This window comes from Oncorhynchus mykiss, chromosome 8 (assembly GCF_057628025.1).
Source record: "Oncorhynchus mykiss isolate SJ-2025 chromosome 8, ASM5762802v1, whole genome shotgun sequence".
Taxonomy (NCBI): domain Eukaryota; kingdom Metazoa; phylum Chordata; class Actinopteri; order Salmoniformes; family Salmonidae; genus Oncorhynchus; species Oncorhynchus mykiss.
In genome coordinates, this window is record NC_143029.1 from 89,003,118 (window position 1) to 89,026,358 (window position 23,241).

Here is a 23,241-nt window from a genome sequence, read left to right on the forward strand (position 1 = left end):
CAATGATCTCTGTCGGTACCCGCAGGTCCTAGGGGACGCTTATAAAACAAGAGAAAGTGCCAGGTCTCTCCCACACTGCTCTCTTCAAACTACATCTAGGTCTATTGGCTGGTATATCCCAGTAGCCTAATATAAAAACGGGCCACGTGAGAATGTCTGGTAATTTAAAACTTATCTCTTACATTATTTTCGTGCATTTTGCTATTGCAAAATGACTTTGGGACCATGGCGGGCAAGTGAGCTGCTTTGTCACATGCGCCTAAAGTCCCATTGCAAGACTGCGTTTGGGTTCGGGGACCAGCGGTTGGGTTCGGGGACCAGGTCTTGCGGTTGGGTACGGGACCAGTTCTTGCGTTTGGGACCAGTTCTTGCGGTTGGGTTCGGGACCAGTTCTTGCGGTTGGGTTCGGGACCAGTTCTTGCGGTTGGGTTCGGGGACCAGTTCTTGCGGTTGGGTTCGGGGACCAGGTCTTGCGTTTGGGACCAGTTCTTGCGTTCGGGGACCAGTTCTTGCGGTTGGGTTCTGGGGACCAGTTCTTGCGGTTGGGTTCGGGGACCAGTTCTTGCGGTTGGGTTCTGGGGACCAGTTCTTGCGTTTGAGTTCGGGACCAGTTCTTGCGGTTAGGATTCTGGGGACCAGGTCTTGCGGTTGGGTTCTGGGGACCAGTTCTTGCGGTTGGGTTCGGGACCAGTTCTTGCGGTTGGGTTCGGGACCAGTTCTTGCGGTTGGGTTCGGGACCAGTTCTTGCGGTAGCAGGTGGGAGTCGGGACAGAAAGCCAGCGATTGTGTGGGCAGGCTCAGTATGGCGGGATTAATTAATCAATCCTGCGTAGACCTCTACCTCAATGATCCATCCTGCGTAGACCTCTACCTCAATGATGCATCCTGCGTAGACCTCTACCTCAATGATCCATCCTGCGTAGACCTCTACCTCAATGATCGATCCTGCGTAGACCTCTACCTCAATGATCCAGCTGGCGTAGACCTCTACCTCAATGATCCAGCTGGCGTAGACCTCTACCTCAATGATCCAGCTGGCGTAGACCTCTACCTCAATGATCCAGCTGGCGTAGACCTCTACCTCAATGATCCAGCTGGCGTAGACCTCTACCTCAATGATCCAGCTGGCGTAGACCTCTACCTCAATGAAACCACACCGGACCATTATATTATTAGCCAGATAGTTATAACAAGTTAGACAGGCCCACTGGGCTAAAAATGTACCAGCCCATATGGAATTTGCCCGAAATGCCAGATTGCGAGTCCGCCGCCGGATCCCAAACCTGGTAGCGAGTATCAGCAGCATTGTGTGGATATTCACTAGTTTGTTATAGTCTGGTCATATTAGCCTGGTTCCAGATGTGTTTGTGTTGTTATTGACCATAGGAGTTGGCAAGGCAGTTGGCAAGGCAGCACAAACAGATCTGGAACCAGGCTAGTCTGGCATGCAGTTGAAATAAAGACAGCCACTGTGTTTGGTTTTTCTTGCATGACATACATGTTGCTGAGGTAACTGAACGACATACAGGTTGCTGAGGTAACTGAACGACATACAGGTTGCTGAGGTAACTGAACGACATACAGGTTGCTGAGGTAACTGAACGACATACAGGTTGCTGAGGTAACTGAACGACATACAGGTTGCTGAGGTAACTGAACGACATACAGGTTGCTGAGGTAACTGAACGACAGAGGTTGCTGAGGTAACTGAACGACATACAGGTTGCTGAGGTAACTGAACAACATACAGGTTGCTGAGGTAACTGAACGACATAGAGGTTGCTGAGGTAACTGAACGACATAGAGGTTGCTGAGGTAACTGAACGACAGAGGTTGCTGAGGTAACTGAACGACATACAGGTTGCTGAGGTAACTGAACGACATACAGGTTGCTGAGGTAACTGAACGACATACAGGTTGCTGAGGTAACTGAACGACATACAGGTTGCTGAGGTAACTGAAGGACATAGAGGTTGCTGAGGTAACTGAACGACATAGAGGTTGCTGAGGTAACTGAACGACATACAGGTTGCTGAGGTAACTGAACGACATACAGGTTGCTGAGGTAACTGAACGACATAGAGGTTGCTGAGGTAACTGAACGACAGAGGTTGCTGAGGTAACTGAACGACATAGAGGTTGCTGAGGTAACTGAACGACAGAGGTTGCTGAGGTAACAACATACAAGTTGCTGAGGTAACTGAACGACATACAGGTTGCTGAGGTAACTGAACGACAGAGGTTGCTGAGGTAACTGAACGACATAGAGGTTGCTGAGGTAACAACATACAGGTTGCTGAGGTAACAACATACAGGTTGCTGAGGTAACAACATACAGGTTGCTGAGGTAACTGAAAAGTAGTCTCACAAGTCAGACAATTTGTTTCCAAAATAAAAGACTGGAAATCATAGCTTTGTGAAACTGGTCTACTGAGCAGACAGAGAGAGAGAAACAGAAACTTGTAACCAACTCAAGCACGGCCCTTCAAATACTTATTCACAGCTTCAACTGCAGTTCAGACAAAAAAATACAAAAATACTCCTCTCAGTCTATTCCACAAACACACACACACACACACACGTACAAAACACATACGCACAAAAAAAAGTTACATCCAGAATGTATAACATTTCAATTTCAGATTTCATTGAGTAATGTCAGATAAAAAGTGTTTCCTGATAGCTTGGCTTCTCTACATGTGTAGAAACATGTTCCAATAGGCTGGAATCCTGAGATGTGGTAGTTCCAATCCAAAACCACAAGTCTAATTTTGTCCTAATCCTTTCCAAGTCCGTTTGTCCAATGCTACTCCTGCGTAGTGTCCGGGCCTCTTGCCCCCCCCCCTCCCCTCCCCCCTAGATAACTGTAAACGCTGCTCTACTGTTAGGCCCTGGGTTTAGAGTAGGGACGTCCCAAGGATCCAGGATAGCACTGATGGTTGAGGCTATATGGAGGGTTGGTTCAGGTGTCTGTGTCGTTATTTCAAAAAGGCGTTCCTAGCCAAAAAAAAGATGGACGACAGAACGCTGAGTAAAGAGCCACGTTTCATCCCGAGGAAGATAAATACGTTGGAACAGTCTCGTGGTTCATCGGACATGAGTCCTGCAGATCTACAGTGTGTATGTCTATCGTCTGGGCTGTGTGTGTATGTATATATATGGTAGGTCGGTCGGTCAGACTGTGTGTTGTGCATCGTCACATCAGAGTTTGGAATACGGTTAGCTTTCTTTGGCTGGCCGCCATCTTGACCAGACGACAGGATGAGGTAATAATCAAACCCACTAAACACAACATGAGGTATTGACTGAATAGAAGATTAATACAAGTTAATGTCTTAGAGAGGTATTTGTCCAGCATATAGCTTATTTCTGTCGTGTGATTTTCTCAGTGAAAACTACAGAAGACTTGATCCAAAATAACGTTAAAAAAAACGTCTTAAAAACAATAATACCCAATATCAAGTCTATAAAAATAGCAGCTGTATTCAAGTTGTTTAAAAGTTTAGGCTAGAAAAGTCAGGAGCATCGTTCCGTGATGACGTCACAGTAACACAGAACTCAGGTGCCGGACTCTTTGGGAGGTAGGTCGTCGTCGACGGTTACCGACATTACTACGGCAACTGGGCAGTCTGAGGTAGTGCTGACGGTTGTCCTGGCGATCTGGGAGATGCGTTCCTCGACACAGCCGGCGGAGAGACGAGCCTCGGCGTCATGGTCCCAACACTCCTCTATAGTCTCACACAACTGAGACAGACCCTGTGGCACCGACACACACAGCAAGAATCCAAGAGGTTACAGGAAATAAAATATAAGACAACAAAATAGTTTTTTAAGTCCCCAAAGAGTTAAATAGTTTCTCCAGTCCTCCAGTATCCCCAACAGAACACATTGTTTGTCGTGGCCCCGGACAAACACACCTGATTCAACTGGTCAACCAATCATCAAGCTCTTAATGAGTTGAATCAGGTGAGTTTATGGAGGAACGACAACAGACATTAGTGCTGGTGGGGGTACTGGAGGACTGGAGTTGGGAACCACCGCTCTACTGTTACCCCAGTGTACCATCCCAGCGTACCATCCCAGCGTACCGTCCCAGCGTACCGTCCCAGCGTACCGTCCCAGCGTACCGTCCCAGCGTACCATCCCAGCGTACCATCCCAGCGTACCATCCCAGCGTACCGTCCCAGCGTACCGTCCCAGCGTACCGTCCCAGCGTACCATCCCAGCGTACCATCCCAGCGTACCGTCCCAGTGTACCATCCCAGCGTACCGTCCCAGTGTACCATCCCAGCGTACCGTCCCAGCGTACCATCCCAGCGTACCGTCCCAGTGAACCACCCCAGCGTACCACCCCAGCGTACCACCCCAGCGTACCACCCCAGCGTACCACCCCAGCGTACCACCCCAGCGTACCATCCCAGCGTACCATGCTAGCGTACCACCCCAGTGTACCATGCTAGCGTACCATCCCAGCGTACCATCCTAGCATACCATCCCAGTGTTACTGACCGGGTGTTTGAGCCAGGTGTCCTTGAAGACCGGTCTCATCTTCTTGTGAACGACCACATCCTGCAGTTCCTGTAGAGACGTGTGTTGGCCAATCTCCTCCTCGAACGGCAGCATGAACTCCCCTACGGTACCTGAGAGACAAGAAAACATTGTATTGAAGGCTTTACAAGTTGCTGTTTGTTTTTAGTAAACACACTGTTTTTAGTAAATGCATTGTTTATTATTAGTAAATGCATTGTTTATTATTAGTAAATGCATTGTTTATTATTAGTAAATGCATTGTTTATTATTAGTAAATGCATTGTTTATTATTAGTAAATGCATTGTTTATTATTAGTAAATGCATTGTTTATTATTAGTAAATGCATTGTTTATACAGAAACTAAAACAAGGTAGACATTTGGCATATATGAAAATATATATTAGACACCAAACAGAGCTGGAAGGGGTGTGGTCTAGATATCAAACAGAACTGGAGGGGGTGTGGTCTAGATATCAAACAGAACTGGAGGGGGTGTGGTCTAGGCATCAAACAGAACTGGAGGGGGTGTGGTCTAGGCATCAAACAGAACCAGAGGGGGTGTGGTCTAGGCATCAAACAGAACCAGAGGGGGTGTGGTCTAGGCATCAAACAGAGCCGGAGGGGGTGTGGTCTAGGCATCAAACAGAGCCGGAGGGGGTGTGGTCTAGGCATCAAACAGAGCCGGAGGGGGTGTGGTCTAGGCATCAAACAGAGCCGGAGGGGGTGTGGTCTAGGCATCAAACAGAGCCGGAGGGGGTGTGGTCTAGGCATCAAACAGAGCCGGAGGGGGTGTGGTCTAGGCATCAAACAGAGCCGGAGGGGGTGTGGTCTAGGCATCAAACAGAGCCGGAGGGGGTGTGGTCTAGGCATCAAACAGAGCCGGAGGGGGTGTGGTCTAGGCATCAAACAGAATCGGAGGGGGTGTGGTCTAGGCATCAAACAGACCCGAGGGGGTGTGGTCTAGGCATCAAACAGAACCGGAGGGGGTGTGGTCTAGGCATCAAACAGAACCGGAGGGGAAGTGGTCTAGGCATCAAACAGACCCAAGGGGGTGTGGTCTAGGCATCAAACAGACCCGAGGGGATGTGGTCTAGGCATCAAACAGAACCCGGGGGGGGGGGGTGGTCTAGCAGTTAAAGAAACGTGCTTGTAACGGGGGGGATCCTGAGCAGGAACTCTCACCGTCTGTGGCGATGCATCGTGACACCAGTTCCCACAGCACCAGCCCCATAGCATACATATCGATCCTCAGGAAGGAGTCTCTCTGGAAGTTTATAGCCCCTTCTAGAACCTCAGGGGCCATGTAACGCCACGTACCCACCTGGAGGAGGGAGAGTGAACGACAGAGAGGGAGAGGGAGAGGTAAAGTAGAGCGAGAGAGACAGAGAGAGAGACAGCGAGAGAGAGAGAGACAGAGACAAAGAGAGAGAGAGAGACAGAGAGACAGAGAGACAGAGAGACAGAGAGACAGAGAGACAGAGAGACAGAGAGACAGAGAGACAGAGAGACAGAGAGACAGAGAGAGACAGAGAGACAGAGAGACAGAGAGAGACAGAGAGAGAGAGAGAGAGAGAGAGAGAGAGGGAGAGGGGGAGAGAGTGAAGGCAAGTAAGTAATTGTAAGACCTGTGTGTGTGTGTGCGTGTTAAACTACCTGTCCGTGGGTGTCTCCAGGAGGTTTCCCCGGCTCAAAACGGACGGCCAAACCAAAGTCTCCGATGACGGCTGTCAGATCCCGTCTCAACATCACGTTCTTACTCTTGAAGTCCCTGGGAAACATAGTTTATATATAACCCGTTTATCTAAGCAGGTAAGTTATTGACTTTGAAAACACATGATGTCACCTGTGTGCGATGGTGGGTTTGGGGCCTTCTCCCTTGTAGATGGCTGTGTCTTCATGGAGGTAGGCCAGACCACGGGACATCGTCTCAGCAATGTGACACATTTCAGACCAGGTCACTGTACGGTCCTTCAGATGGTCAGTCAACGAACCCTGTACACACACACACACACACGAACGCAGATGCACACAGACTTGGTTTAAAAAGAGATTCTTGACTATGGCTTAGATAACAAACTGGAATAGACCACAATATAAAGTGGTGCTTCTACATCTGCATTGCTTTGCTGTTTGGGGTTTTAGGCTGTGTTTCTGTACAGCACTTTGTGACATCAGCTGATGTAAGAAGGACTATATAAATAGATTTGATTTGATAGGGACAGACAGGGATAGATAGTGTTTTTCCTAGCCACCGTGCTTCTACACCTGCATTGCTTGCTGTTTGGGGTTTTAGGCTGTGTTTCTGTACAGCACTTTGAGATATCAGCTGATGTAAGAAAGGCTTTATAAATTAATTTGATTTGATTTATAAACACAACATGCCCTTCTATAAATTAATAGATTAATTTATTGATAAATGAATTGATCGATTGGCTGTATTTCCTCACCCGCTCATGGAATTCCATGATGAGCCAGAGTTCCGTCTCCATGTTGCTGCCGTGCTTCTCCGCAGCGATGTAACGAAGCAGGTTCTCGTGTCTCATACCAGGAGTCAGGAAGATATCCCTCTCATTCTGCCACGACTGCTTGTCCTTCACACCCATACAATCACACGTTATAATGGAAACTTACAGGGTCGGCAGGTTAGCCTCGTGGTTAGAGCGTTGGGTCAGTAACCGAAAGGTCGCCGGATCGAATCCCTGATCTGACAAGGTAAAAGAATCTGTCGTTCTGCCCACTGTTTCCCCGGGGCGCCGAAGATGTGGATGTCGATTAAGGCAGCCCCCCCGCACCTCTCTGATTCAGAGAGGGTTAAATGCGGAAGACACATTTAGTATTAGGTATTAGGTATTAGGTATTTCCCTCTCCCATTTCTATTTTAATCAAATTAAATCACAATATATTTATGAAACTCTACTTACACAAGTAGGATCCAGTAACCTTAGATCCCCAAAGCACAAGCAGTAGCACAGTGGAAAAGTCCCGAGAAGGAAGAAACCTCAAGAGGAACCAGGTTCAGCGGGGAATCATTTCTGCTATCACCTGTACTCACCCAGGGCTGAATGTTACAATCCCATAGACCAGGGGTGTCAAACATAAACCCGCGGGGAGTTTGAGTCAAGAGCTCGTTTAACCCGTTTAACCCCCCAAATCAGAAATCTAATTTAGCATTAAAAAAAATTCACCAGAAAAATCTCTAGTTTAAGCTTAGAGATCGCAATGTACTTTCAAACGACGACAAACAAAATGGAAACCGTGTAGTCACGACAACGGACCACCAGCACATTCATACCGTGGGTCTTCACTGTCCAGTTAAGAACCACCAAGTCATCAAAAACTAACCAAGGAAATATAACCCTCCGGACCTCATTAAAGACTGAATGTTGCCCCCCCCCCCCCCCACCTAACCGTAACCCCGGGAGGGGTGGGGGGGAATTAATTTGAGGCCCCTGCCATAGACTAAAGCCCTGCATGTCTTACCCGAACAGGGAAGACCTTCACAGCCACGTATTCACTCATCAGCTGAGCCTTCCACACACAGCCGAAGCGCCCCCTTGCCTTCACCTCCAGTAACTGCAGAGGCTTCAGCCCCACCATGGGAGAGGGGGGGGTTTGCCGAGGGTCCTGACAGACAGAGGAGAGGGGAGAAAACGCTACAACCTGAAGGACAAGTCCATATCACACTCCATCAATTCTCTGATTCGTTCCTTGATCTTCTTTATGTGTTGGGCTGTGTTAGGCAGCCCAAATCTGATCTTTTGCCGATAATTTGTCTTTGGACCAATCAGATCAGATCTTTTGCCAATAATTTGCCTTTTGACCAATCAGATCAGATCTTTTGCCAAGAATTAGGCAAAATATCAGAATTGGGCTGCCTGTGTAAACAAAGCCGTTGTTTCTATCAGACTATATGGCCACAGGGGGGACCTGATGCTAGATCAGATTATATGGCCACAGGGGGGACCTGATCCTAGATCAGATGATATGGTCACAGGGGGGACCTGATCCTAGATCAGATGATATGGCCACAGGGGGGACCTGATCCTAAATCAGATGATATGGCCACAGGGGGGACCTGATCCTAAACAGATGATATGGCCACAGGGGGGACCTGATCCTAAATCAGATGATATGGCCACAGGGGGGACCTGATCCTAGATCAGATGATATGGCCACAGGGGGAGGGGACCTGATCCTAGATCAGATGATATATGGCCACATGGGGGACCTGATCCTAGATCAGATGATATGGCCACAGGGGGGACCTGATCCTATATCAGATGATATGGCCACAGGGGGGGGGGGGGGCTGATCCTAGATCAGATGATATGGCCACAGGGGGGGGGGGGGACCTGATCCTAAATCAGATTATATGGCCACAGGGGGGACCTGAACCTAGATCAGATGATATGGTCACAGGGGGGACCAGATCCTAGATCAGATGATATGGCCACAGGGGGGACCTGATCCTAGATCAGATTATATGGCCACAGGGGGGACCTGATCCTAGATCAGATTATATGGCCACAGGGGGGACCTGATGCTAGATCAGATGATATGGTCACAGGGGGGACCTGATCCTAGATCAGATGATATGGCCACAGGGGGGGGACCTGATCCTAGATCAGCACTAGTTAAGTGGTGTGATCTCACCTCAAGGAGGTCAACATGTCCGTAGGGTGGTTTGTGCTGCCGGTACATCCACAGGGCAAGTAGCAGGGTCAGAGACACACACAGAGATAGAAAACTGAACACCAGGCTATTCAACAGAGATGGCACTCTGGGAGGGGGGCGGATTTTCACTAGGGAGGAGAACAGATCACAGAAGACGAAAAATCGAATCAGTCAGACACATTTTCACTGTGGAAGAACACAATCAACATCTTTAACGATATCTTCATTTATTTTACTTGTGGTATATTGTGATGCCTGATATCCAGTCTGTATGATTTGTGTTCTGACTAAATAAATAAAAATATATTTTTTTATTTTAAGAACGGGGTTCAAAGTTCATGTCCACTCACCTCTGTTGCCGGCGGCGATGAGGTCAGGCAGGTGTGTGAACCTCTCATTGCAGTAGTTTCCCTCACAGCAGCAGAAGAACACCTGAGGGTTCTCTTCCATGGACACACACTTCTGCCTGACGAGACAGAGAGACACACACACACACAATTTACAAGATCTATTAGTCCCAAACATTCCTCACATTTTTTTGTAGCACTGCTAGGATGATTTGAGTAAGGCCATTGTGACATCATGGTGCTACATAGTTGATCTGTGATTGATTTGTATTGCCATAGTATTGCCTTGAGGATTTTTTTTTGTAATTACACAAGTGGAATAAGGACCAGTACATCCTATCCCGTGTGTCCTATCATAACACACACTTAAGTCAAAAAGTGCCTGGTACCTGGCATAGCAGTTGGTAAGTAGTGTCTGGTACCTGGCATAACAGTTGGTAATTAGTGTCTGGTACCTGGCATAACAGTTGGTAATTAGTGCCTGGTACCTGGCATAACAGTTGGTAATTAGTGTCTGGTACCTGGCATAACAGTTGGTAATTAGTGTCTGGTACCTGGCATAACAGTTGGTAAGTCGTGTTTGGTACCTGGCATAGCAGTTGGTAAGTGGTGCCTGATACCTGTCATAGCAGTTAGTAAGTAGTGCCTGGTACCTGTCATAACAGTTGGTATGTAGTGCCTGGTACCTGTCATAGCAGTTGGTATGTAGTGTCTAGTACCTGTCATAGCAGTTGGTAAGAGGTGCCTGGTACCTGTCATAGCAGTTGGTATGTAGTGTCTAGTACCTGTCATAGCAGTTGGTAAGTAGTGCCTGATACCTGTCATAGCAGTTGGTAAGTAGTGCCTGGTACCTGTCATAGCAGTTGGTAAGTATTGTCTGGTACCTGTCATAGCAGTTGGTAAGTAGTGCCTGATACCTGTCATAGCAGTTGGTAAGAGGTGCCTGGTACCTGTCATAGCAGTTGGTAAGTATTGTCTGGTACCTGTCATAGCAGTTGGTAAGTAGTACCTGGTACCTGTCATAGCAGTTGGTATGTAGTGTCTAGTACCTGTCATAGCAGTTGGTAAGTAGTGCCTGGTACCTGTCATAGCAGTTGGTAAGAGGTGCCTGGTACCTGTCATAGCAGTTGGTAAGTATTGTCTGGTACCTGTCATAGCAGTTGGTAAGTAGTGCCTGATACCTGTCATAGCAGTTGGTAAGTATTGTCTGATACCTGTCATAGCAGTTGGTAAGAGGTGCCTGGTACCTGTCATAGCAGTTGGTAAGAGGTGCCTGGTACCTGTCATAGCAGTTGGTAAGTAGTGCCTGGTACCCGTCATAGCAGTTGGTAAGTAGTGCCTGATACCTGTCATAGCAGTTGGTAAGTAGTGCCTGATACCTGTCATAGCAGGTGGTATGTAGTGTCTGGTACCTGTCATAGCAGTTGATAAGTAGTGCCTGGTACCTGTCATAGCAGTTGAAGTCGTCCAGCCAGCAGCCTTTCTTCACCAGTTTGATGGTTCCTGAGACGTTGAGCCAGGAGGAGTAGCAGTGTAGTCGTTTATCCTTCTCCCCCTCACACCTCTCCACACCACTCTGGTTGGTACGCTCTGTACGCCAGTTATCATTGTAGTACACACAATCTCTGGTCTCCACATCGCCATGGCCCCAGCCTAGTGGCAGGACAGAGGAGGCAGGAGAGAGAGGACAGAGGAGGATCATGGTTAGAGGCAATTCCATTCATCCCGAGGGCTGCTCCAAGTCTCTGACAAAGAATTATCCAGACTCAAGAGGCGTGCATGCCATCCACCGCTTCTGAGTATATTATTTGCTAACGTTCAGTCCCTGGACAATATAGTAGATGAGCTCAAGGCGAGGATCTCCTTCCAGAGAGACATCAGGAACTGTAACTTAATCAGTTTTACAGAATCACAGCCCCCTCTGGAGACACAGCCCCCGTCCATTTAGCCAGTGGGGTCCTCCGTCCATCACACGGAAAGGAAGAAAGAGCTCTCCGGGAAAAAGAAAGGTGGAGGTGTATGTTTAAGCAATAAGGCCAGAGGGGGTGTGGTATATGGACAATATAACACGGCTAAGGGCTGTTCTTATGCACGATGCAGCACGGAGTGCCTGGACACAGTCCTTTGCTGTGGTATATTGTCCATATACCACACGGGGATGGCATGAGATAGCATGCAAGCTAGCTACAATTCCATCAACAGAATACTGCACGTTTTGCAGAAATGAATGGTCAAATGCCATATCGGAATAATGTCATTGTTTATTTCAAGGTCAGTCTATTTTTGCTGAACTGCCTGATCTTCAGTGGCCAATATAACTTGCAGGATATCATGATAGCCAATGTTTGCATTAGCCATTATACCTGAATTTAGTGCTGCTAGCTAGTAGCACTCAGGTTAGCATGTAGCTAGCTATAGCTTGGTTTGACATTCAATGTCTACTATGATGGTAAAAGTTCATCGGTAACAGTACAAAAAATTCTGATGTGCTGAACTCCTAATAAGTGATGTGTTTCAAGCCTGCTAGTAGTTAGCTAGTAGAGGTAAACCAGCAGGGGAGGATAATAGGCTATGCTAAAAGCCTGCTAGCGGTTAGCTAGTAGAGGTAAGCCAGCAGGGGAGGATAATAGGCTATGCTAAAAGCCTGCTAGCGGTTAGCTAGTAGAGGTAAGCCAGCACGGGTGGAAAAGGGGCTATGCTAAAAGCCTGCTAGTGGTTCGCTAGTAGAGGTAAGCCAGCAGGGGAGGATAATAGGCTATGCTAAAAGCCTGCTAGCGGTTAGCTAGTAGAGGTAAGCCAGCAGGGGTGGAAAAGGGGCTATGCTAAAAGCCTGCTAGCGGTTAGCTAGTAGAGGTAAGCCAGCAGGGGTGGAAAAGAGGCTACGCTAAAAGCCTGCTAGCGGTTCGCTAGTAGAGGTAAGCCAGCATGGATGGAAAAGAGGCTACGCTAAAAGCCTGCTAGCGGTTCGCTAGTAGAGGTAAGCCAGCAGGGTTGGAAAAGAGGCTACGCTAAAAGCTGGCGCGCTGTATAGGTGATAGAGAATCAAGAAACCACGGGATATGGTCTGATAATTTGTCTTCATTGTACATTTATACATCCCACTTAATAATATACATTGTATTTTTAATTGTTTCACTTGTAAAACATGTTTTACTCTTTAATTTGCACTTCTGGTTAGATGCGAACTGCATTTCGTTGTACTTGTACTTGTTCAATGACAAAGTTGAATCTAATCTAAGAACATGGTCCAATAGGAGGACTCGGTATGATGTGGTTCTTTAGAGTCTTGTGGACAGTGGCTTCACTCCGGCTGAGTGTTTGTTTTACTCCGGCTGAGTGTTCTACTCCGGCTGAGTGTTTGTTCTACTCCGGCTGAGTGTTTGTTCTACTCCGGCTGAGTGTTTGTTCTACTCCGGCTGAGTGTTTGTTCTACTCCGGCTGAGTGTTTGTTCTACTCCGGCTGAGTGTTTGTTCTACTCCGGCTGAGTGTTTGTTCTACTCCGGCTGAGTGTTTGTTCTACTCCGGCTGAGTGTTTGTTCTACTCCGGCTGAGTGTTTGTTCTACTCCGGCTGAGTGTTTGTTCTACTCCGGCTGAGTGTTTGTTCTACTCCGGCTGAGTGTTTGTTCCACTCCGGCTGAGTGTTCCACTCCGGCTGAGTGTTCTTCTCGATGTCACAACGCTTATCCGTCATAACTTCGGTCAAATTTGGATAAAATGTACATTTCTCCCAAAATACAAAATATAAAGTTATATGTCGTATTAAGATTTTAAGTTGGAAGGATGAAACAAATCAACATGTTTAAACAGCAATCTTCCCTTTAATTAACTCAGAAGGCCTCCCGAGTGGCGCAGTGGTCTAAGGCACTGCACTTCAGAGCTAACTGCCACTAGAGATTCTGGGTTTGAGTCCAGGCTCTGTCGCAGCTGGTCGCGACCGGGAGACCCGAGGGGCGGTGCACAATTTGCCCAGCGTCGTCTGGGTTAGGGGAGGGTTTGGCCCAGCGTCGTCTGGGTTAGGGGAGGGTTTGGCCCAGCGTCGTCTGGGTTAGGGGAGGGTTTGGCCCAGCGTCGTCCGGGTTAGGGGAGGGTTTGGCCCAGCGTCGTCCGGGTTAGGGGAGGGTTTGGCCCAGCGTCGCCCGGGTTAGGGGAGGGTTTGGCCCAGCGTCGTCTGGGTTAGGGGAGGGTTTGGCCGGCAGGGATGTCCTTGAACCACCGCGCACTAGCGACTCCTGTGGCGGGCCGGGCGCAGCGCACGGTCGGCAGGTGTACGGTGTTTCCTCCGACACATTGGTGCTTCTGGGTTTAAGTGGGCGTTGTGTCAAGAAGCAGTGCGGCTTGGATGGGTCGTGTTTCGGAGGTCGCGTGGCTCACGACCTTCACCTCTCCCGTGTCCGTACGGGAGTTGCAACGATGAGACAATACTTTGAACCAACTGCTTTCAATATACTTTGTATCCCTCATTTACTCAAGGAGTTTCCATTATTTTGGCAGTTACCTGTATATGTAGTGTGAACATACAGTTTCTCTATGCTGCTCTCGCCAAAACAGCCCACACCTAGCTAGTATTCTCACCTGAGAACCGGTTAAAACAAAATGATAGTTACTCAGTTAACCTTCTGATTGATGCCTTCTGAACACAAACCTGATAAAACTCTGTCATGATGTCATTATACCACCTTGATATGCCGGGTGAAGACCTCACAAACATAATAATTGCATCCCAAAGGGCACCCTAATCCCTATTGGGCCCTGGTCAAAAGTAGTACACTAGGGAATAGGGTGCCATAGGGCCCTGGTCAAAAGTAGTGCACTGGGGAATAGGGTGCCATAGGGCCCTGGTAAAAAGTAGTGCACTATATAGGGAATAGGGTGCAATAGGGCCCTGGTCTAAAGTAGTGTACTAGGGAATAGGGTGCCATAGGGCCCTGGTCAGAAGTAGTGCACTACATAGGGAATAGGGTGCCATTGGGCCCTGGTCTAAAGTAGTGCACTGGGGAATAGGGTGCCATAGGGCCCTGGTCTAAAGTAGTGCACTGGGGAATAGAGTGCCATAGGGCCCTGGTCTAAAGTAGTGCACTAGGGAATAGAGTGCCATAGGGCCCTGGTCTAAAGTAGTGCACTGGGGAATAGGGTGCCATAGGGCCCTGGTCAAAAGTAGTGCACTGGGGAATAGGGTGCCATAGGGCCCTGGTCAAAAGTAGTGCACTGGGGAATAGGGTGCCATAGGGCCCTGGTCAAAAGTAGTGCACTGGGGAATAGGGTGCCATAGGGCCCTGGTCTAAAGTAGTGCACTAGGGAATAGAGTGCCATAGTGCCCTGGTCTAAAGTAGTGCACTGGGGAATAGGGTGCCATAGGGCCCTGGTCAAAAGTAGTGCACTGGGGAATAGGGTGCCATAGGGCCCTGGTCTAAAGTAGTGCACTGGGGAATAGGGTGCCATAGGGCCCTGGTCAAAAGTAGTGCACTGGGGAATAGGGTGCCATAGGGCCCTGGTCAAAAGTAGTGCACTGGGGAATAGGGTGCCATAGGGCCATGGTCAAAAGTAGTGCACTGGGGAATAGGGTGCCATAGGGCCCTGGTCTAAAGTAGTGCACTGGGGAATAGGGTGCCATAGGGCCCTGGTCAAAAGTAGTGCACTGGGGAATAGGGTGCCATAGGGCCCTGGTCAAAAGTAGTGCACTGGGGAATAGGGTGCCATAGGGCCCTGGTCAAAAGTAGTGCACTGGGGAATAGGGTGCCATAGGGCCCTGGTCTAAAGTAGTGCACTGGGGAATAGGGTGCCATAGGGCCCTGGTCTAAAGTAGTGCACTGGGGAATAGAGTGCCATAGGGTCCTGGTCTAAAGTAGTGCACTGGGGAATAGGGTGCCATAGTGCCCTGGTCTAAAGTAGTGCACTGGGGAATAGGGTGCCATAGGGCCCTGGTCAAAAGTAGTGCACTGGGGAATAGGGTGCCATAGGGCCCTGGTCTAAAGTAGTGCACTGGGGAATAGGGTGCCATAGGGCCCTGGTCAAAAGTAGTGCACTGGGGAATAGGGTGCCATAGGGCCCTGGTCAAAAGTAGTGCACTGGGGAATAGGGTGCCATAGGGCCCTGGTCTAAAGTAGTGCACTGGGGAATAGGGTGCCATAGGGCCCTGGTCTAAAGTAGTGCACTGGGGAATAGAGTGCCATAGGGCCCTGGTCTAAAGTAGTGCACTGGGGAATAGGGTGCCATAGGGCCCTGGTCTAAAGTAGTGCACTGGGGAATAGAGTGCCATAGGGCCCTGGTCTAAAGTAGTGCACTGGGGAATAGGGTGCCATTTGGAACACAGGCCGTGTCTGTGTGTTAGCTACTTCCATAGACAGCAGCAACCCTGACCGTTTTCATTTGTTGCATAAAAAAATGTTGCATTTCAAACAAACAAAGCGGACCACCCCACCACTATTTTGGTTAACAATCGCAGATTAACCCTTTAACTAGATGACTATAGCACATCTGGGAAGAAAGATGAGGTTCTATGAGCAGAATAATCATAATTCACTTCAAACCCAAAACAGCCCATTGAGCGCAGTGGTGTTTAGTGGTAGAATAGGCTACTGAGACAGTAAAAGTTGTCATGTTGACTAGGACTTATTCACAATCACAATGGAGGAGAACGCTAGTGTTTCGACCTGCAATACAGCCTGAAAACTGTTTTTAAATGTCAGTTTGAACTTTAGGTCTTTCATTCTGGTGGGTTTATTCACTTATTGAATCAAAAACTGTGAGCTCACTGTGACGTAAAAACTGTTCCAACAAATATATTTGTGTGGATAGGAAAAATATCAGAAGTGATGACATCATAATATGGTTTGAACGTAGCATGTAGATGTTTCTGAGTCTTTGTTCACTGGAGAAAAAATAAATAAAGCCTGTCTCTTTAAATCCCTGTCTATAGGAGCCTGGCTGCCCAAACCCCTACGGTGGTATCCCTCTATCTGAGAGGAAGAGGTACTGTGAGAGGTTTCAAAATATGTCCAAAATAAGCCCAATGCGTTTCTATGGCCTTATTTTGGACCTAAGCTTGTTGCCTGCTTTGGGACGACTCCCATTGTTAGGGCGGAGACATGAGCATCTCGTCATTAGGCCTAATCTACCCATTAGACACACAGAGAAAAACATTATCAAAATAAAATAGAATGCCACTGTAAAACGCAGAGCTAAAAACAAAACACTAAGCTAGCCTACAACCAGTGTACTACACAGAGGTAAGCTAGCCTACCACACAGAGCTGAGCTAGCCTAATACCAGGCTACTACACAGAGCTAAACTAGCCTACTACACAGAGCTGAGCTAGCCTAATACCAGGCTACTACACAGAGCTGAGCTAGCCTAATACCAGGCTACTACACAGAGCTGACGTAGCCTAATACCAGGCTACTACACAAAGCTAAGCCAGCCTACTACACAGAGCTGAGCTAGCCTAATAACAGCCTACTACACAGAGATGAGCTAGCCTAATAACAGCCTACTGCACAGAGATGAGCTAACCTAATACCAGGCTACTACACAGAGCTGAGCTAGCCTAATACCAGGCTACTACACAGAGCTGACCTAGCCTAATACCAGGCTACTACACAGAGCTGACCTAGCCTAATACCAGGCTACTACACAAAGCTAGGCAAGCCTACTACACAGAGCTGAGCTAGCCTAATACCAGGCTACTACACAGAGCTAAGCTAGCCTACTACACAGAGCTGAGCTAGCCTAATACCAGGCTACTACACAGAGCTGAGCAAGCCTAACACATGGCTACAGAGCTAAAACAGAGAGCTAAGCTAGCCAACTACACAGAGCTAAAACAGAGAGCTAAGCTAGCCAACTACACAGAGCTAAAACAGAGAGCTAAGCTAGCCAACTACACAGAGCTAAAACAGAGAGCTAAGTTAGCCAACTACACAGAGCTAAAACAGAGAGCTAAGCTAGCCAACTACACAGAGCTAAAACAGAGAGCTAAGCTAGCCTACTACACAGAGCTAAAACAGAGAGCTAAGCTAGCCAACTACACAGAGCTAAAACAGAGAGCTAAGCTAGCCAACTACACAGAGCTAAAACAGAGAGCTAAGCTAGCCTACATGCTCCAGTGATCCCCGATGCTGATTGTTAAAATGGCGCCGAAGAGAATGGCTGACGTTCTACATGCCCGTAACTAATTGTGCGATTTTATTTGGGTTTTTTTGCGTCTATCTTGTTTTGTACATAATGTTGCTGCTACCGTCTCTTATGACTGAAAATAACTTCTGGACACCAGAACTTGGGATTACTCACCACAAATCTTTTTCCTTTAACGAGTCCGATGTGAATGATATACTGCTCTCCCGGGAACAGGCCTAGATACTCGTCATTTGCGTGAAGAAGACGGAGGAAAAGAGGAAGCAGATCGGGCTGCCTTTTTGAGAATCCGTAGGTGAGCGAGTAAACTCCCACTGCCTTCCGTTCTACTTGCTAACATGCAATCAATGGAAAATTGATGACCTACAATTACGATTATCCTACCAACTGGACATTAAGAACTGTAACATCTTATGTTTCACAGAGTCGTGGTTGAACGAAGACTCGGATAATATAGAGCTGGAGGGATTTTCAATGCAACGGCAGAACAGAGATGCTACGTCTGGTAAGACGAGGGGTGGGGGTGTGTCTTTTTGTCAATAACAGCTTGTGCGCGATGTCTAATATTTAAGAAGTCTCAAGGTATTGCTCGCCTGAGGTAGAGTACCTTATGATAAGCATTAGACCACACTATCTACCAAGAGAGTTCTCATCTATATTATTTGTAGCCGTCTATTTACCACCACAAAGCGAAGCTGGCACTAAGACCACACTCAATGAGATGTATAAGGCTACAACCGATGCTGGCACTAAGACCGCTCTCAACCAACTCTATAAGGCCATAAGCAAAGAATAAAATGCTCACCCAGAAACGGCGCTCCTAGTGGCCGGGGACTTTAATGCAGGCAGACTTAAATCAGTTTTACCAGCATGTCACATGTGCAACCAGGGGGGAAAACAATCCTAGGCCACCTGTACTCCACACAGAGATGCATACAATGCTCTCCCCTTCCCTAAATTTGGCAAATATGACCATAATTCTATCCTCCTGATTCCTACTTACAAGCAAAAACTAAAGCAGGAAGTACCAGTGACTCGCTCAATACGGAAGTGGTCAGATGATGTGGATGCTACACTACATGACTGTTTTGCTAGCACAGACTGGAATATGTTCCGGGATTCATCCATAGGCATTGAGGAATACACCACCTCGGTCATCGGCTTCATCAATAAGTGAATCAATGACGTTGTCCCCACAGTGACTGTACGTACATATCCCAACCAGAAGCCATGGATTACAGGCAACATCCGCACCGAGCTAAAGGCTAGAACTGACGCTTTCAAGGAGTGGGACACTCATCCGGACGCCTATAAGAAATCCTGGTATTCCCTGAGACGAACCATCAAACAAGCAAAGCGTCAACACAGGATTAAGATTGAATCCTACTACACCGGCTTCTGACACTTGTCGGATGTGGCAGGGCTTGAAAGACTACAAAGTGAAACCCAGACGCGAGCTGCCAAGTGACGTGAGCCTACCAGACGAGCTAAATGCCTTTTAGGTTCGCTTTGAGGCAAGCGACACTGAAGCAAGCAACACTGAAGCATCCACGAGAGCACCAGCTGTTCTGGAGGACTGTGTGATAAGGCTCTCGGAAGCTGATGTGAACAAAACCTTTAAACAGCTCAACATTCAGAAAGCCGCGAGGCCAGATGGATTACCAGGATGTGTACTCAAAGCATGTGCCTAATACCTACACGTTTCACGCAGACCAGCATAGTCCCTGTGCCCAAGGAAGCGAAGGTAACCTGCCTAAATGATTACCACCCCGTAGCACTCAAATCAAATGTTATTGGTCATACACATGGTTAGCAGATAATGCGAGTGTAGCGAAATGCTTGTGCTTCCTGTTCCGACAATGCAGTAATATCTAACAATTCCCCAACAACAACCTAATACACACAAATCTAAAGGAGTGAATGAGAATATGTACATTTCTTTTTTTATATAACCTTTATTTAACATGGCAAGTCAGTTAAGAACACATTCTTATTTTCAATGACGGCCTAGATACGGTGGGTTAACTGCCTTGTTCAGGGGCAGAACCACAGATTTTCACTTTGTCAGCTCGAGGGATCCAACCTTGCAACCAAATACCTATGTGAGAGAGTGGATTCTTAACCCTCACTAGCATGAAAACTAAATACAGGCACAGACTGTGTGTGGAAAATGATTTAAGACTGAGACTCTCTCCAATACAACCCAACATTGCAGAGTTATGTGCATCCTTTCAAACACACCCTTCTCATTAACCTGTGGTGAGTTATTCACCATTTCCAGTGAACAAAGGTTTTATATGTAAGATGGTTAAATAAAGAGCAAAATGATTGATTATTATTATTATTATTATTATATTATTTGTGCCCTGGTCCTATAACTTCCCACGACCCGGGTTGTGACAAAAACTAACACTCACTCTTATGTTTAATAAATGTATCGTATAGTGGAGTGGGTGTGTGACAGGCTTACTACAGTGATGGAAAAAAACAAACATTGTAGAGTGCGCTGACCCTTGTGCTAGACGGGGTACAGCTGGAGGTTGAATGTTTGAAGGGGTACGGGACTGTAAACAGTTTGAGAACCACTGGTGTAGAGGATCCAGACATTGTTTTATGTTGTGAATCTGCACAGGAGAACAAAACACATGACGACACAATTATCCCGTTTCGACACACACACACACACACACACACAGGCCTACACACAACAGCATCATTCCATCAGAGTAGGTTATAGCATAAATTTTAAAAAAGTATCCTCAATCTACGGAAAGCATGATGTTGGAAGACCACATCTAATGACAGCGATCGATTGAATAATTTCACTGCAAATAAAGCAGCAAGACACATATCCACGTGAAGGGAAATATACCTTGACAACACGTGCCCCGACAATAACTAAATTAAAGGGGATGGAAACTTGCCTAGTTAAATAAAGGTTCAATTACAAATTAAAAACGAAGCTACCAGTTATGCCAAATTGTGTATTTTTTTGTTGCAACTGTTGCCGTTTCTTCAATGTGTACAATAGACGCGTCGTTTCTTACCTGCACACAAAGTTCCCAGGAGAAGCGAACAAGTCAGCCAGGAAAAAGCCATGATGTTCTCCTATTGATAAAAGACAGGGAAGACTTTCTCCTTGTTTTCCCGTCGCCAACATTTAAACCGGATATCGTCCCGACATCAGTCCGAAGTCACAATAACCACTGGCTTCCCCGATCCATCTAACCACAGCGTGTCGGTGGCGGCACAACACCTTAGCGGGACGGTTAGAGAAATACACTGTTTAGTAACCCGTGTGCACTAGTAAATTCACAATTTCCGTTTGGTCCGGATTCCGTTTGAAATGTAGTCTAGCTAATAGATAATCCAGGTTTGCGCTCTGCTAGACTAGCCGAGTCCACCGCTGCGCCGAGAGATCGGAGTTTACGTGTATGTTATTGATCTGGGTACAAAATGGCTCCTGATGGGGTTCGTCACTAGTTACCACAGCCACAAAGTCATAATGACCGCTAAACCCCGCCCATTTCTACCATTTATCTTCTTAACATCTGATTTTAAACCTAACCTTAACCACACGACTAACCTTAAACCTAACCCTAAAATTAGGACGACATAGCCTTTAGGACTTTGTGGCTGTGGTAACTAGTGCCTAGCGGGAATGGTTGCGAGCAGGGAATGCCGGTTGTACAAACACAAAGAGGAGAGATTCAGGGAGACGCGAAAAGCTCGAGGAGCGGGGTGACCTTACCGGGACACTTTGATGGATCATCATTAGAAATATAAAATAATACCACAACAACTGCTAACAGTCATCCATGTGATTTTGAACTTTTTTTTTTAAAATGTATGTTTTATCCAGAATTAATTTGAAATATTCAGTCATTTTTTTTCTCTCACAAACATTAGAAATAAATAGAATATAAGATAATGAAAGTGTTATTGCCATTGACATAGATTATTAGTCTACATCACTATTATTCTGAATTCATTATAGTTCAGCTGGGCTGTTGGGTCCTTGAAACTGAGCAGCACGTGCCCCCTCAATGTGATATATGAAGAATACAACGTATTTTTTTGCCTAGTTTCCTTTAGTGGAAAAAAAATTACAATAAAAATTTTGTTGCTTGATTTTCTTTTACACAGAGTTAAATCACAAATATTTGACTTTGGCCCTCGGTGGCGCCTCAACATGATTAGCTGCTAAAGGTGCTAATAACATGTCTGAAACCATGGTCATACTGGCTTCTTCTGAAACAATGGACGAGTGTAACCTGAGACAAAGCATTATCCTCATTACTCTGTGTTGACCCTGTCTTACACACACACACACCGTATTGACCCTGGTGTGTAACTCAATATAGCTCGATCAGTGAAACTGTGTTACAGACAGATGTTCTCTCCTATATCGTCATGGCAACTGAAGATACATTTTTAAAACTTTAAAAACGCACGCAAGCCGTCTGGTAGAGCTGGTCAAAGGTTGGAACAACTATTATCACAAGACAAGACAATACCTTCTTTTTTTTTCATAACAAGAGATAAGAGAGTGGCGAGAGACCACAACAAACATGGCTAGAGGTGTAGAGAAAATCATAGTATAGAGACCGTCTGGTCAGAATCAATCAGAACTGATTTTCATTATTTTTTTTTAAACCAGCTCTAGCTACTGCCCCACATGATGCCGCTATACCATTTGTCAACCTAAAGCTTTACGCTTGATCACATATCGGAAGATATTAGTTATTGTACAGTGCCTTGCGAAAGTATTCGACCCCTTGAACTTTGCGACCGTTTGCCACATTTCAGGCTTCAAACATAAAGATATAAAACTGTATTTTTTTGTGAAGAATCAACAACAAGTGGGACACAATCATGAAGTGGAACGACATTTATTGGATATTTCAAACTTTTTTAACGAATCAAAAACTGAAAAATTGGGCGTGCAAAATTATTCAGCCCCTTTACTTTCAGTGCAGCAAACTCTCTCCAGAAGTTCAGTGAGGATCTCTGAATGATCCAATGTTGACCTAAATGACTAATGATGATGAATACAATCCATCTGTGTGTAATCAAGTCTCTGTATAAATGCACCTGCACTGTGATAGTCTCAGAGGTCCGTTAAAAGCGTAGAGAGCATCATGAAGAACAAGGAACACACCAGGCAGGTCCGAGATACTGTTGTGAAGAAGTTTAAAGCCGGATTTGGATACAAAAAGATTTCCCAAGCTTTAAACATCCCAAGGAGCACTGTGCAAGCGATAATATTGAAATGGAAGGAGTATCAGACCACTGCAAATCTACCAAGACCTGGCCGTCCCTCTAAACTTTCAGCTCATACAAGGAGAAGACTGATCAGAGATGCAGCCAAGAGGCCCATGATCACTCTGGATGAACTGCAGAGATCTACAGCTGAGGTGGGAGACTCTGTCCATAGGACAACAATCAGTCGTATATTGCACAAATATGTCCTTTATGGAAGAGTGGCAAGAAGAAAGACATTTCTTAAAGATATCCATTAAAATGTTGTTTAAAGTTTGCCACAAGCCACCTGGGA

The 23,241-nt window shown here is 46.7% G+C and overlaps 1 protein-coding gene across 1 annotated transcript; it reads right to left on the reverse strand.

The window, feature by feature from the left end:
- Positions 1–1,479: 1,479 nt before the first annotated feature.
- LOC110531045 (activin receptor type-2B) lies at positions 1,480–21,180 on the reverse strand. Its single transcript, XM_036986636.2, has 11 exons — positions 20,732–21,180; positions 10,998–11,205; positions 9,556–9,671; positions 9,185–9,333; positions 8,012–8,155; positions 6,979–7,122; positions 6,375–6,523; positions 6,185–6,299; positions 5,714–5,852; positions 4,510–4,640; positions 1,480–3,756 (listed from the first exon to the last, which is right to left on the reverse strand). Exons 1-11 carry the CDS (start codon positions 20,781–20,783, stop codon positions 3,559–3,561), a joined length of 1,545 nt encoding a protein of 514 aa, XP_036842531.2. The 5' UTR covers positions 20,784–21,180; the 3' UTR covers positions 1,480–3,558.
- Positions 21,181–23,241: the final 2,061 nt, after the last annotated feature.

What these genes read in the sequence shown, in the direction of transcription:
- LOC110531045 (XM_036986636.2), bottom strand. Translation starts at nt 20,783, where the DNA reads ATGGCTTTTTCCTGGCTGACTTGTTCGCTTCTCCTGGGAACTTTGTGT. An exon ending in ACGATGCATCGCCACAGACG is followed by an intron (nt 4,641 to 5,713) that starts GTGAGAGTTCCT and finishes CTTGTCTCTCAG; the next exon opens with GTACCGTAGGGGAGTTCATG. An exon ending in ACACCTGGCTCAAACACCCG is followed by an intron (nt 3,757 to 4,509) that starts GTCAGTAACACT and finishes TCGGTGCCACAG; the next exon opens with GGTCTGTCTCAGTTGTGTGA.